General features: G+C 39.1%; 1 protein-coding gene across 1 annotated transcript in view; it reads right to left on the bottom strand.

Annotated features, from left to right (window-relative positions):
• NAALADL2 (N-acetylated alpha-linked acidic dipeptidase like 2) overlaps positions 1–10,328 on the bottom strand; it is a 1,062,845-nt gene extending 1,052,517 nt beyond the window's left edge. The window contains exon 1 of the mRNA XM_019946140.3: positions 8,952–10,328. Within this exon, the coding sequence (XP_019801699.2) occupies positions 8,952–8,994 (43 nt within the window). The 5' untranslated portion in view covers positions 8,995–10,328. The remainder of the gene's footprint in view (positions 1–8,951) is intronic.
• Positions 10,329–15,564: the final 5,236 nt, after the last annotated feature.

Raw genomic sequence — 15,564 nt, 5'->3', positions numbered from 1 at the left:
ATAGTTGAAAACTTCCTTAATATGGGAAAGGAAATAGTTAATCAACTCCAGGAAACACAGAGCATCCCATACAGGATAAATCCAAGGATAAACATGCCAAGACACATATTAATCAAACTATTAAAAATTGAATACAAAGAAAAAATATTAAAAGCAGCAAGGAAAAAACAACAAATAACACACAAGGGAACCCCCATAAAGTTAACAGTTGATCTTTCAGCAGAAACTCTGCAAGCCAGAAGGGAGTGGCAGGACATATTTAAAGTGATAAAGGAGAAAAACCTACAACCAAGATTACTCTACCAAGCAAGGATTTCATTCAGATTTGACGGAGAAATTAAAACCTTTACAGAGAAGCAAAAGCTAAGAGAATTCAGCACCACCAAACCAGCTTTACAACAAATGCTACAGGAACTTCTCTAGGCAGGAAACACAAGAGAAGGAAAAGACCTAAACACTCACATTTACCATTGCAACAAAAAGAATGAAATATCTAGGAATAAACCTACCTAAGGAGACAAAAGACCTGTATGCAGAAAATTATAAGACACTGATGAAAGAAATTAAAGATGATACAAATAGATGGAGAGATATACCATGTTTTTGGATTGGAAGAATCAACATTGTGAAAATGACTGTACTACTCAAAGCAATATACAGATTCAATGCAATCCCTATCAAACTACCACTGGCATTTTTCACAGAACTAGAACAAAAAATTTCACAATTTGTGTGGAAATGCAAAAGAGCCCGAATAGCCAAAGCAATCTTGAGAAAGAAAAACGGAGATGGAGGAATCAGGCTCCTTGACTTCTAACTATACTACAAAGCTACAGTAATCAAGACAGTATGGTACTGGCACAAAAACAGAAATATAGATCAATGGAACAGGATAGAAAGCCCAGAGATAAACCCACACACATATGGTCACCTTATCTTTGATAAAGGAGGCAAGAATATACAGTGGAGAAAAGAGAGCCTCTTCAATAAGTGGTTCTGGGAAAACTGGACAGCTACATGTAAAAGAATGAAATTAGAACACTCCCTAACACTGTACACAAAAATAAACTCAAAATGGATTAAAGACCTAAATGTAAGGCCATACACTCTAAAACTCTTAGAGGAAAACATTGGTAGAAAATCACAGTAAGATCCTTTTTGACCCACCTCCTAGAGAAATGGAAATAAAAACAAAAATAAACAAATGGGACCTAATGAAACTTCAAAGCTTTTGCACAGCAAAGGAAACCATAAACAAGACCAAAAGACAACCCTCAGAATGGGAGAAAATATTTGCAAATGAAGCAACTGACAAAGGATTAATCTCAAAATTTACAAGCAGCTCATGCAGCTCAGTATCAAAGAAACAAAAAACCCAATCCAAAAATGGGGAGAAGACCTAAATAAACATTTCTCCAAAGAAGATATACAGACTGCCAACAAACACATGAAAGAATGCTCAACATCATTAATCATTAGAGAAATGCAAATTGAAACTACAATGAGATATCATCCCACACCAGTCAGAATGGCCATCATCAAAAAATCTACAAACAATAAATGCTGAAGAGGGTGTGGAGAAAAGGGAACCCTCTTGCACTGCTGGTGGGAATGTAAATTGATGCAGCCACTATGGAGAACAGTATGGAGGTTCCTTAAAAAACTAAAAATAGAACTACCATACAACCCAGCAATCCCACTACTGGGCATATACCCTGAGAAAACCATAATTCAAAAAGAGTCATGTACCACAATTTTCATTGCAGCTCTATTTACAATAGCCAGGACATTGAAGCAACCTAAGTGTCCAATGACAGATGAATGGATAAAGAAGATTTGGCATAGATATACAATGGAATATTACTCAGCCATAAAAGGAAACAAAATTGAGTTATTTGTAGTGAGGTGGATGGACCTAGAGTCTGTCATAAAGAGTGAAGTAAGTCAGAAAAACAAATACCATATGCTAACACATATATATGGAATCTAAAAAGAAAAAAAAAAAGAAAAACAATGGTCATGAAGAGCCCGGGGCAAGATGGGAATAAAGACACAGACCTACTAGAGAACGGACTTGAGGATATGGGTAGGGGGAAGGGTAAGTTGGGACAAAGTGAGAGAGTGGCATGGACATATATACACTACCAAACGTAAAATAGATAGCTAGTAGGAAGCAGCCGCCTAGCATAGGGAGATCAGCTCTGTGCTTTGTGACCACCTAGAGGGGTGGGATTGGGACGGTGGGAGGGATGGAGACGCAAGATCAAGAAATATGTGGACATATGTATATGTATAACTGATTCAGTTTGTTATAAAGCAGAAATAACACACCATTGTAAAGCAATTGTACTACAATAAAGATGTTTAAAAACGACAAAAAAAGAAAGAATGAAAAACCATTACTATGTTCTCATTAAATTTTTCCCCCAAATTATTGTTTAAATGTATGGAAAATAAAAACTTAAGGCAACATTATTACCTCATTGTACCTGAAGTTTACAGATTAAAGTCTTTAAAGTAGATTTACAATGCAACATGAATATTATCAATACCAATGTGCTCTTCTTTACTGTTACTCTCTATCCCTGACCCACCTACTACCCACGGCCCCACCACCAAACCTGTCACAGTGACTGTACTAAACCCTTCATTAACCAACATGAACACACAACACCCACATAAAATCCACTCCAGGAGAGATACTTGCATAATACCACATGCTTATAAAATATATATAGCAGCCTAACTTTCAAAATGACCTATTTTTTATATTCTGAAATTTTAAGTGTGAATGTTTAAATCATGTAAACTTAGTTTTTATAAAGTCTATATTTCTTCAATATTCTTTTGTTTTCTTTTTATGTCTTTTTATTTTCACACTTATTATACGTTTGAAATTTTTTCTGCAGAATTTTTTTTTTTTCTGACAAACATCTGATAGGACAGTGCAGCAGCTTAAGGGGCTCAAAGAAAATCATCCATGTGAAGATTCTGAGATGAGTTAAATAATACTATTTTCTTTATCTCTATAATTCTTTTACCTTTATGTCTCATTGCTGCCTAATAAAAACCTTTTTTCTAATTAGGCCTGTCTCCTGTCTATAGAAATAATTTTGACTTCTATCACCATGTCTAATCAAGAAATCTATGCCTCTCCTGAATAACTGCCACATTTTTATATGGTTTGCACACCATTAATCTTAAAACCAATATCTTACTTTCTTTTGGCTGCTAGGAAGCTTGAAAGCAAATTTGTGACTTGTTTGGTAGCTGTTTAGAATGTTTTGGCATACATTTTACATATAAATTTTAACTTATATTATTTTAACCTTATTTTTTTAATTAGGTTTATTTATTTGTAGCCTATTTCAAAGTACAGTGACCCTTGAACAACTCAGAGGTTAGGAGCATCAACTTCCCCACCCCCCATAAAGTTGAAAATCCACAGACAACTTTACAGTGGGCCCTACAGCCCTCCAGATTGTGGTTCCAAACCGAGTTCCAATTTCAGATTGTGTAGTACTGTAGTATGTATTAAGTGAAAAAAGTCCACATATGAGTATACCTGTGCAGTTCAAACCCATGTTGTTCAAGGCTCTACTATAGTAATTTTTGGAAAATCCTTTGTTTTCAATAAGAGTAGAAAATAAAGCAAGTAAATGCATGGACAGATACAATTTCTATGCCTTGTCTCTGCTGTTCATTTTGCCAGGAAAAACTTTCTTCTTTCTGCCACTTATTTTGTCCAGAGTCAGTGCACATCATATCTCCTCTATGAAACTGTCTATAAATTCCTAGATTTCTCTATAAATTCCTGGATATGTGTCTGTGGTTATAACAATACCTGCTTTATAACAATACCTGTTTGCCTGCTGCAAGGGTTCTTTGCCTTGTACTTGGGAAAAGTCCCCAATCCATCTTCTCATGCTCTTTTGCCTACACCCTTCGGTCAGGGATTTCACTGTAGACTCACTTGGGATTTCATGCCTTGACATTCTCTGCAATTTTACTTGCTCCGATTATGCTTGATTTTGTCCTTAGATTATAAGACCTCTCCAGCAGAGCTTCTGGAAATTTCAACTCCAAAATGCCCTGTTACTTCAATATCTAAATTTCATTTCCAAAGTGCCTCAGGTTTTCAAGTATACCAGCCTCTCACTCAGAGCTGGTGAAAGCTTCCTCCTAGAAAACAAATAGGTTACACAAGACCTCTGTGCACTTCTCTTAATTGAAAATGCTATTAAAGTTCTATTGGGTGGGAAGGAAGATTCACAAACTGGTGAGTTCTCTTTGGGGTTTTAGAAAGCTTTCAAAGCACTCACAGGCATGGTTTATGATGATGAACGCAGAGATATTTTTCCCATCATAGAAAGTAAACATGCACACCAAGCCAGTATAACTGGTTGGGGTATGCAGTACTGCTGCCCTTGGGTTGCAACTGAGAAGCACAGACACTAAGGTACGTTCCCACCTGGATTTTTTTTTTTTCTTACACTAGCCAAACAGAATAAGTATAATTTCTTTTAAAAAATGGCTGTATCATGAGAAACATCTGTTGCATGTGCCTATGGAATTTCAAGCCAATTCCTCCTTGTTGTGATGAAAGATAAGTAAATGTCTCAAAAGCCAAAGTAACTTCTTTGGAGTCAAGAGAGAACCCGAGCCTGGATGGAGCAGTCCTATAAAAGCCAGACTGAATACTGGACAACGATTTCCAGGTGATGACTGTAGAAACTAAATATGTCAATATGGAAAGCATTTACAAGCCTGATTTCCCTTCTTGAAATAGGAAAGTAAATACCCCTAGAAAATAATGTGCCAAATTCCTCCATCCAATTATAGGCTTTAGGCAGCTAGGGTGGAGATCTGGGTTCTGGCAACTGCTTCTGAGAAACCAAGGGAAATTTTTGTACCTTCAAAAGATCTCTGTTCGCTTCTCTACAAAGTAAAAATTTTGGACTTGAGGCCCTCTAAGCTCCTCTCTACCTTGAAAATGTTAACATTCTACAGATTTCTTTTCCCTAGCTTTGACAGCCAAATTCTCCCTCAGTGAGTTGGTGAAGAGTTCTCCTCTCTGCTGACGGCTACCTAGAACTGGCCTTGCATTTGAAACAGTCTAGCCAACCTTCTGTACTTGGAAACATCTTTTCCACTTGAGTTCTTGTCTTTCGTAGCCTTTAGAATAGGGGTTTCCTAAATCTAGAGAACTAAGAAGAACTAAGGTAAGAAGAAGGGCTTTAATTAGAAGGTGCTGGAAAACATCCGAGCAGCAGAGAAGTAGGCAGCCTGAGTGATGAGGTTGTGTTGAGTAGCCCAGGGGAGACCCCACTCAAAGAAACCTCCTCTCACAAGGTTGTTCTGGCACAGAACTCAGATTCCTGTTATTCAAATAATTCTGAGGATAAATTAGTATCTCATATTCTTTACAAAGAGGCATGTGGCCTTGGACATGTTTTGACCAAGGAAGAGGAGGAGAGAAAGAAGAGCTCATGGGGCTGAGTTCCTGAGGTAGGAGGGACTCGGTGGACGAGGAACACAGCTGGGTAGTGAGAGAGTCTTTCCCTTATTATTTATTTATTTTAGTTCTGATTAGGGTCTGCCCTGCCTGTTAATGAGAACCCTGGGAGAAGCAGAAAATGCCTGTCCTTCCTGAGAGACAATAGGTAAGGGTCTCTTACGTGCCCAAGGGTAGCCTTTTGAGAGCCTTAGCCTAAGGCATTTTCCAGATAACTCCCGGCCAAGAAGGGAGATTCCACCCTCCCGTCATCCCAGCCATAGCCTTTCACTACTGTCACAAACTGACAACGTGCCACTCAGTGGTACATGTGTTTATAGAGATTATGTAAGGAAATTCTGCTTTCTTTCCTCAGCAAATAACAATGCTCAGAAAGCACTTACCCCTATTCCTGATGCCATATGATTTGTACATTTTATTTGTATTTTCAAAAATTAGAAAACATTTTTTCTAGTATTCTCTCCTCCCCAAGATAATTCTATTTTATGAATCCAGAGAATATTATGAACCTTCATGTGAGAAATTTTTACATAAATGTCTGTGGAGTTACTGTATCATTGAGACTGAAAGGGAGAGTTTGCTTCTTATACTTGAAAAGATAATTGAGATCTGTTCACATTAAGCTGAAGATAACCTTGGAAAGATTTCACTCTCATTCAGGAAAAGATAGGTTCCCAATACCATTGGAAACATTAACTGTTGATAGCTTAAGGGCTCCACTATCCAGGGCACAATCAACCAGCTCCCTGGGTATAATAATGGGTCAGAGACCTAAAGGATGTAGTGCTAAAATGAATAATTTCTGAACGTCTATGGCCAGCGCTCCAAGTTGTAATTAGAGATGGTCCAATGAATCTAGACAATCTAGATACATGGCCTTAGAAAACCATTATTCAAGGTACAAGATGGAGTTCTAATGAAAATCCTCTGTTTATTATCTACTTATTATCTTCATAGCCAAAACTCTTAAACCTATCACCCATAGGTTGAATGTACAAAACACTTGAATATAGTCATTTCTATTAGAGAACACTCATTTGTAAGCAGAGCTGACAATAAATAGTATTATTTTAGAGAACTTCAGAATCTTTTATAAATGCTGTTAAGTCAAAGGCAAGATTAAACAACATTTCAAAATGTCTTTTTCATTTACTTTGGTAATTTTTAAACTCAAGCTCAGATATAGGACAGGGTATTGCATAGAAAATACTGTTAGAGCAACCCATAAATAAAGACTCCAGGATATATCCTGATTTGTCTTATAAGATATTAAACAAACATCAAAAATCTCTTACATTCACACATACAAGTAAAGGTACAAGTTATCTCCACACCGCTTTCCTTTATATATATAAAAAAAAAATCCAAAAATAATTTCAAACCAAGGTGAAGCACCTTTGTTTCTCATTAATTCTCACTGATTAATAGGTTCACTTAATAATCTTAAGGCAAATATGTCTGGAATGGAAGCATTTCAACACTCCAAGAAGATAGATCTGAACTATTTGTAGACCTACCAAGGATGCATTTCAACTCAGATAAGATCAGAAGAGTACACATTCCTACTGAAAAGTTTTCAGAGTGCACAAAGGAAAATACCCCAGGATAGAACTGATTTCACAAGTATTCCCCAACTATGAACCAAGGCACATTGTTTTCTAACTCAAACCATGACATTCAAATTATTTATCATAGCTCTTGTTTTAAATTTTATGCATGTTTTTCTGATATATGCTAATTATTAATTCTGTAAATAATTGGAAAAGTCAGTAGATAGGAGGAAGGGAAAGTTACCCTTCCACAGTGGAACATATTACCAGAATCATAACATACATAAAAGGGCCAGAAGAAAAGAAAAGAAAAAAACCCAAAACAACAGAAGATCTATACACAATCTAGGACTCTAAAATAAGAAGCAAATATTACCTCTGATCCTGACACAAAGAGGGATGATAAGGGGAGAGGGGAGAGGCCAGGTTACTCCTCAGTTTATTTCAATCCCAAACACAGACTCAGGGGACGAACCCACAAGGTCTAGGATGAGCTATTCAGGGGGCTGCCAAACAGTCATATACATCTGATACAAAATCATTATTATACGAGCAACTTTAACAACCTATATGCCTCCCATATACTTTTCCACAGAAAAATACTGCAGAGACAGTTAAGGTATATGTAATAATCACGTACATAATATCATTTTGTCCATAAAACACATACAAATAAATTATTTCATAGAGTTATACTGAATGAGCCTTTTACCTTGTTTTTCTTCAATAGAATGCACTAAATAACTTTTAAAATTAATCTTTAAGTTAAAAATGATTTTGATAGCATTTTATGCAATATTTCCAAAAAAATTTTTTTAGGAAACCTGCAAAAATAGAAATAAAATTCTGGGATTCTTAAGCAAGATAGGTAGAGAAAGAATTAAAGAAAATAGAGAAAAAAACAGGTATTCTGGAAGATTATTTAACTCTATAAAAATGGGTGATATACTTTTATGACCAGGCATGTCTATGATCATCTTATTGTTATTCTCAGGTGTGCTGTATTTCACAGATATACTTACATGTTTGGTTATGTGTACTTAATGGAAAACTGAGTAGTTTGGGGATTTTCTTGTTGGTAGCTTCACAAGAACATAATTAAAAAAATAAAAATATCATTATCAAGTAGATTTTTAAAAAATACCTTGTTCAAAATGTCACTTGTAAAGGTGGTAAATAATTCATAAGAGAGAAGACTACTAGAAATCATGGCAACAAATACGCATTCAGCCCATTTTCTATTTCTTTTTTTAAAAGGAACTTTCTTCATTCAAAAAAGTGGAAAGCGTTAAGAGAACTTGTATTTGTGTCTATCAACAAGCCTAACCATATAAGCCTAGTCAAGCCAATGTCAACAAAGCCAGTCCCTTCAAAGGACAAAGGTATCTGATGAAGTAAAACCTGTAAAACCAACTGCTCTCCCTAACAATACGCTGCCCTCCGAGACTTGTTTTCTACCTTTAAAAAAATGGTTATATTAATTACAAGGACACTTAGCTGGTAAACCCCAGAGATGGTAAAATCTGATTACAAATTAAAATCCCACAGAGACACAAATCGATATTCTTCCAATGCGAGCAAAAGTTTAACATGAAAATGCACTGGAAGTAGGTTGTACCATTTCTCCAGCACTACAGTGGGGAGTAACGATAAGGCTTTCCCTACTCCACCAAAGTGGTGTTTCTGTGTAGGTTGAGTAGTTGAGCAAAACCGACACAGCTGCTTCTTCAGAAACAACAATCCCCACCTCTTTTCCCACCTTCAAAGCACACCTCGAAACTCAGCGGGGTGGAGGGGGGAGGTGCGCGCAAGCACATACACACACTTTGTAATCGACACCACTTACATGTCTGATTGCTACCATTTCAGAAGCTGTTGGCACTTACCTTGCAAAGCTGTGTTAGGTAAATTTGCTTCATTCTCTCCCATTTTATTATTTCTTTTTAAAGGGGGCCAAGCAGTTTCAGTTGTGTCAGTTACCCTGTAAGCTTTGTGACCTTCTGACTTTCTCCTGTAGTAATGTAACAGTATACTACCTGCTTTCTTCTGTGAATAATTACCATTCTGCTTCCTGAGTTACCTGGGCTTGCAGGACCTGTTTTACTGTGAAGTGAGATCACATCCTTTGATCGAATGGACTGCTATTAGCGTGCACTTCACAAAATGTGGCTTTGTTTCAATTTTGATGTTAACTTTTAATTCCCAACTTTCACTTTAGTCCAGAAACGTTTCTACACTTCCCCCCTCCAAATAGTGTTCAACACACCATGGTGCAGAGCCAGAGTTTTGTTTGTTTGTTACTGTTCCCAATCTGCTTCTCATATAGAAATAAAATAAAATTTAAAGTGACATTTGCAGTGTCCATTAAAAAAAATACAGGGAAATAAGTGACAGCATGGGAATCAGTTTTGTGCAGTGGTAGAAAGACAGGCTTTGGAGTAGCTCTAGTACTAGCCGTGTAACTATGAACGAGGAATATAACTTATTTGAGACTCAGTTTCCTCAACTGTATATTGGGGAAACAAATGTAAAATACCAATTTCAGAAGATTGTTATAAAGATTCAAAGCAATAATGTATGACTGTGCTAAATATTGTGAATAATAAACACAAGCAACATTCTTCCTCCTCTCTCCACCCCTCCTCTTCTTCCTTTTCCTCCTACACCCTCTTCCTTTTCTTCTTACTCCCTCCTCTTGTTCCTCTCCTTCTGAGGGATGGAAAGAATGTGGAACCAGAGCACTGATGTCACTATGTTCTGACATCAGCTGTTACTTATTAACTGAGAGACCTTAAAGAAATGATTTTATCCAATCTTAGAGCCCCTCAAGGTCCTCACTGGTTAAAGAAGGATACTGATATTTACATTGCCTTTTAAATAGAAACACAGTGATATTAAGTTAAACTGTTCTGCCTCAAACAAAAAAAAAAATCCCTAGCAAAGATGAGCAACACTTAGAAATTTATTCATTTACAAGAGAGGAAGTAGATGACAAAAATAAGTCAATTTATTTAAGCTCTCCCATAAGACATTTGAATACAAAACAATCTCTACTTCCTTCCTCTAGAATTCCTTAACTTTTAGTTTTGGTCACACTAGTTAAAAAAAAAAAATCTGTGGTTCAAACATCTCCTACTTTAATAGTTCTTTAATTTTCAACTTAAAAGTAATCTATACACTATGTCTGCTCGATTATTAATGAAAAAATGATTATATAAGTTATGTAAACAAAAGAAATGGCAAACAAGTAGAATAGTTATTCTCAAAAGTATCAGAATAAAAACAAACATCACACACACAAATCCTCATCACAGTTAATTTACAGTTCTTTCTTTCATTAACCTCTCTAGGTCTCAGTTTCTTCATCTATAAAATGAGCTGACCATTTATTAATTAAGGCCCATTTTATCTTCATAATGTCATAAACCTCTGATTTAAAATCCAGGTTATGGTTTGTTCCAGATTAAAGCAGTCTTTGCCTAGCACAATTGCATAATGTAATATATATAGCCAGCCCGTTCTTTACCGAAAGTAAACTGAAATTGAATGTTTGCCAATAAAACACTATAATCATCACATTCTGACTTCCCCATAAAAGGAGAAACACACATATCAATTCTCACTCACAAACTTGGAAATGCATTTACATACCTGCCCCAGGCACCTAAAATTAGTCAATAGCGGGTATAAATCACCGATTATCTACCAGCTGAATTATGGCATGTGGGAAGTTATTACGAAAGTAGAATAGAGAAGTCCTATTTTTGAGCAGAGGTAAAACATAAACAGAAACCTCCAAAGTTTTTGTAGCTGCACAGAAAGTAACATAAATATACATAGTGAAACAGTTTCAATACTAATAAAGGGCCCTGAACACACACTTTCTCGCTCTCACTCTCACTCTCGCTCTCGATCTCTCGCTCTCGCTCTCGATCTCTCACTCTCCCTCTCTCCTGGGCCATGGCTCCCTGGAAAACGTCTGCCTTCATCATGTCCCCTTTGCCTGACTACTTCACATGCAGGAATTCTTCAATCCAATCTTGGTTGAAGTCTCTTTTATGTGCTTCCAGAGGTCCCTTAACAACTCAGAACTTTTCATTCAGCCACACCTCTTATCACCTTGTACTATATGTACAGCTTAATTATTTCTGTCCTTAAAAGGTGTATGTCAGAGAGCCTTTTTGTGTCCATCACTACATCCCTAGCACCTTAGCACAGTTTCAACCACATACTATGCCTTCAACAAATATTGTAAAGATGAATAAATTACCATCATCAAAAAGGGTGAATTAAAGGATCTCAAAGAAAAGAACATTGCTTAGCAAAGAATATGATGGAAGATATTCGAGGAGGGAAAAACGACAAATTAAATTTCAAAAATGAAAAGAGATGGGAGGGGGAAGTAGGTAAGTTATAACTAGGGACTTCCCTGGTGGCGTATTGGTTAAGAATCCACCTGCCAGTGCAGGGGACATGGGTTCGAGCCCTGGTCCAGGAAGATCCCACATGCTGCGGGGCAACTAAGCCAGTGTGCCACAACTACTGAGCCTGTGCTCTAGAGCCTGCAAGCCACAACTACTGAGCCCCTGCGTGCCACAACTACTGAAGCCCGTGTGCCTAGAGCCCGTGCTCCACAACAAAGACAAGCCACTGCTGAGAAGCCCGTGTACCACAAGGAAGAGTAGCCCCTGCTCGCCACAACTAGAGAAAGCCTGCGTGCAGCAACGAAGACCCAACGCAGCCAAACATAAATAAATAAATAATACTTAAAAAAAACAGAGCAAATAACTAAGAGCTAGAAGGACATGTCTCATGAGGACACTCATGAGAATTTCCAAAAAGAAAAAAAAAATCAAAGTTAAAAGAGGTAGATGAAAGAGAAAAAAAAAATTTATGCATTAGTTTAGCACACACACACAGGCACCAAAAACAAAAGGCACGAGTGGCATTAGGCAGAATAGCTTCACTGAATGGTGAAGAAGAAACTAATATAATTATTAAGAAAAAAATTCACTTCCGGGAAGATGGCAGAAGAGTAAGACGCGGAGATCACCTTCCTCTCCACAGATACACCAGAAATACATCTACGCGTGGAACAACTCCTACAGAACACCTACTGAACGCTGGCAGAAGACCTCAGACCTCCCAAAAGGCAAGGAACCCCCCACGTACCTGGTTAGGGCAAAAGAAAAAACTAAACAGAGACAAAAGGATAGGGACGGGTCCTGCACCAGCGGGAGAGAGCTGTGAAGGAGGAAAAGTGTCCACACACTAGGAAGCCCCTTCGCGGGTGGAGACTTCGGGAGGCGGAGTGGGGGAGCTTGGGAGCCGCGGAGGAGAGCACAGCAACAGGGGTGCGGAGGGCAAAGCGGACAGATTCCAGCGCAAAGGATCGGGCCGACCGGCACTCACCAGCCGAGAGGCTTGTCTGCTCGCCCGCCGGGGCGGGCGGGACTGGGAGCTGAGGCTCCGGCTTTTGTCGGAGCGCCGGGAGAGGACTGAGGTTGGCGGCGTGAACACAGCCTGCAGGGCGTTGGTGCGCCGCGGCTGGCCGGGAGAGTGTCCGGGGAGGGGTCTGGACCTGCCGAAGAGGCAAGAGACTTTTACGTCCCTCTTTGTTTCCTGGTGCACGAGGAGAGGGGATTAAGAACGCTGCTTGAGAGAGCTCCAGGGACGGGCGCGAGCCGCGGCTAAGAGTGCGGAGCCCAGAGACGGACATGGGACGCTAAGGCCGCTGCTGCCGCCGTCAGGAGGCCTGTGTGCGAACACAGGTCACTAGCCACACGCCCTTCCGGGGAGCCTGTGCAGCCTGCCACTGCCAGGGTCCCGGGATCCAGGGACGGCTCCCCGGGAGAGCGCACGGCGCGCCTCAGGCTGCAGCGTCACGCCGGCCTCTGCCGCTGCAGGCCCGCCCCGCACTCCGTGACCCTCCCTACCCTCCGGCCTGGGTGAGCCAGAGCCTCCGAATCAGCGGCTCCTTTAACCTCGTCCTGTCTGAGCAAAGAACAGACGCCCTCCGGCGACCTACACGCACAGGCGGGGCCAAATCCAAAGCTGAGCCCCTGGGAACTGTCAGAACAAAGAAGAGAAAGGGAAATCTCTCCCAGCAGCCTCAGAAGCAGCGGATTAAAGCTCCACAATCAACTTGATATACCCTGCATCTGTGGAATACCTGAATAGACAACGAATCATCCCAAATTAAGGAGCCCTGTGGATGAAAGGCTCTTGGTGCTGCAGCCAGGACTCAGTGCTGTGCCTCTGAGGTGGGAGAGCCAACTTCAGGACACTGGTCCACAAGAGGCCTCCCAGCTGCACATAATATCAAACAGCAAAAATCTCCGAGAGATCTCCATCTCAACGCCAGCACCCAGCTTCACTCAACGACCAGCAAGCTACAGTGCTGGACATCCTATGCCAAACAACTAGCAAGACAGGAACACAACCCCACCCATTAGCAGAGAGGCTGCCCAAAATCATAGTAAGTCTACAGACTCCCCAAAACACACCACCAGACGTGGACCTGCCCACCAGAAAGACAAGATCCAGCCTCATACACCAGAACACAGGCACTAGTACCCTCCACCAGGAAGCCTACACAACCCACTGAACCAACCTTAGCCACTGGGGACAGACACAAAAAACAACAGGAACTACGAACCTTCAGCCTGGAAAAAAGGAGACCCCAAACACAGTAAGATAAGCAAAATGAAAAGACAGAAAAACACACAGCAGATGAAGGAGCAAGATAAAAACCCACCAGACCTAACAAATGAAGAGGAAATAGGCAGTCTACCTGAAAAAGAATTCAGAATAATGATAGTAAGGTTGATCCGAAATCTTGGAGATAGAATGGACAATAGAATGGACAAATTGCAAGAATCAGTTAACAAGGACCTAGAAGAACTAAAGATGAAGCAAGCAACGATGAACAACACAATAAATGAAATTAAAAGTACTCTAGATGGGATCAATAGCAGAATAACTGAGGCAGAAGAACGGATAAGTGACCTGGAAGATAAAATAGTGGAAATAACTACTGCAGAGCAGAATAAAGAAAAAAGAATGAAAAGAACTGAGGACAGTCTCAGAGACCTCTGGGACAACATTAAACGCACCAACATTCGAATTATAGGGGTTCCAGAAGAAGAAGAGAAAAAGAAAGGGACTGAGAAAATATTTGAAGAGATTATAGTTGAAAACTTCCCTAATATGGGAAAAGAAATCGTTAATCAAGTCCAGGAAGCACAGAGAGTCCCATACAGGATAAATCCAAGGAGAAATACGCCAAGACACATATTAATCAAATTGTCAAAAATTAAATACAAAGAAAACATATTAAAAGCAGCAAGGGAAAAACAACAAATAACACACAAGGGAATCCCCATAAGGTTAACAGCTGATCTTTCAGCAGAAACTCTGCAAGCCAGAAGGGAGTGGCAGGACATATTGAAAGTGTTGAAGGAGAAAAACCTGCAACCAAGATTACTCTACCCAGCAAGGATCTCATTCAGATTTGATGGAGAAATTAAAACCTTTACAGACAAGCAAAAGCTGAGAGAGTTCAGCACCACCAAACCAGCTCTACAACAACTGCTAAAGGAACTTCTCTAGGCAAGAAACACAAAAGAAAGAAAGGACCTACAATAACGAACCCAAAACAATTAAGAAAATGGGAATAGGAACACACATATCGATAATTACCTTAAATGTAAATGGACTAAATGCTCCCACCAAAAGACACAGATTGGCTGAATGGATACAAAAACAAGACCCATATATTTGCTGTCTACAAGAGACCCACTTCAGACCTAGAGACACATACAGACTGAAAGTAAGGGGATGGAAAAAGGTATTTCATGCAAATGGAAACCAAAAGAAAGCTGGAGTAGCAATTCTCATATCAGACAAAATAGACTTTAAAACAAAGACTATTAGAAGAGACAAAGAAGGACACTACATAATGATCAAGGGATCGATCCAAGAGGAAGATATAACAATTGTAAATATTTATGCACCCAACATAGGTGCACCTCAATACATAAGGCAAATACTGACAACCATAAAAGGGGAAATCGACAGTAACACATTCATAGTAGGGGACTTTAACACCCCACTTTCACCAATGGACAGATCATCCAAAATGAAAATAAATAAGGAAACACAAGCTTTAAATGATACATTAAACGAGATGGAGTTAATTGATATTTATAGGACATTCCATCCAAAAACAACAGAATACACATTTTTCTCAAGTGCTCATGGAACATTCTCCAGGATAGATCATATCTTGGGTCACAAATCAAGCCTTGGTAAATTTAAGAAAATTGAAATTGTATCAAGTATCTTTTCCGACCACAACGCCATGAGACTAGATATCAATTACAGGAAAAGATCTGTAAAAAATACAAACACATGGAGGCTAAACAATACACTACTTAATAATGAAGTGATCACTGAAGAAATCAAAGAGGAAATCAAAAAATACCTAGAAACAAATGA

This window comes from Tursiops truncatus, chromosome 4 (genome assembly GCF_011762595.2).
Source record: "Tursiops truncatus isolate mTurTru1 chromosome 4, mTurTru1.mat.Y, whole genome shotgun sequence".
In the NCBI taxonomy this organism is placed as follows: domain Eukaryota; kingdom Metazoa; phylum Chordata; class Mammalia; order Artiodactyla; family Delphinidae; genus Tursiops; species Tursiops truncatus.
This window is presented reverse-complemented; position numbering and strand designations above follow the sequence as displayed.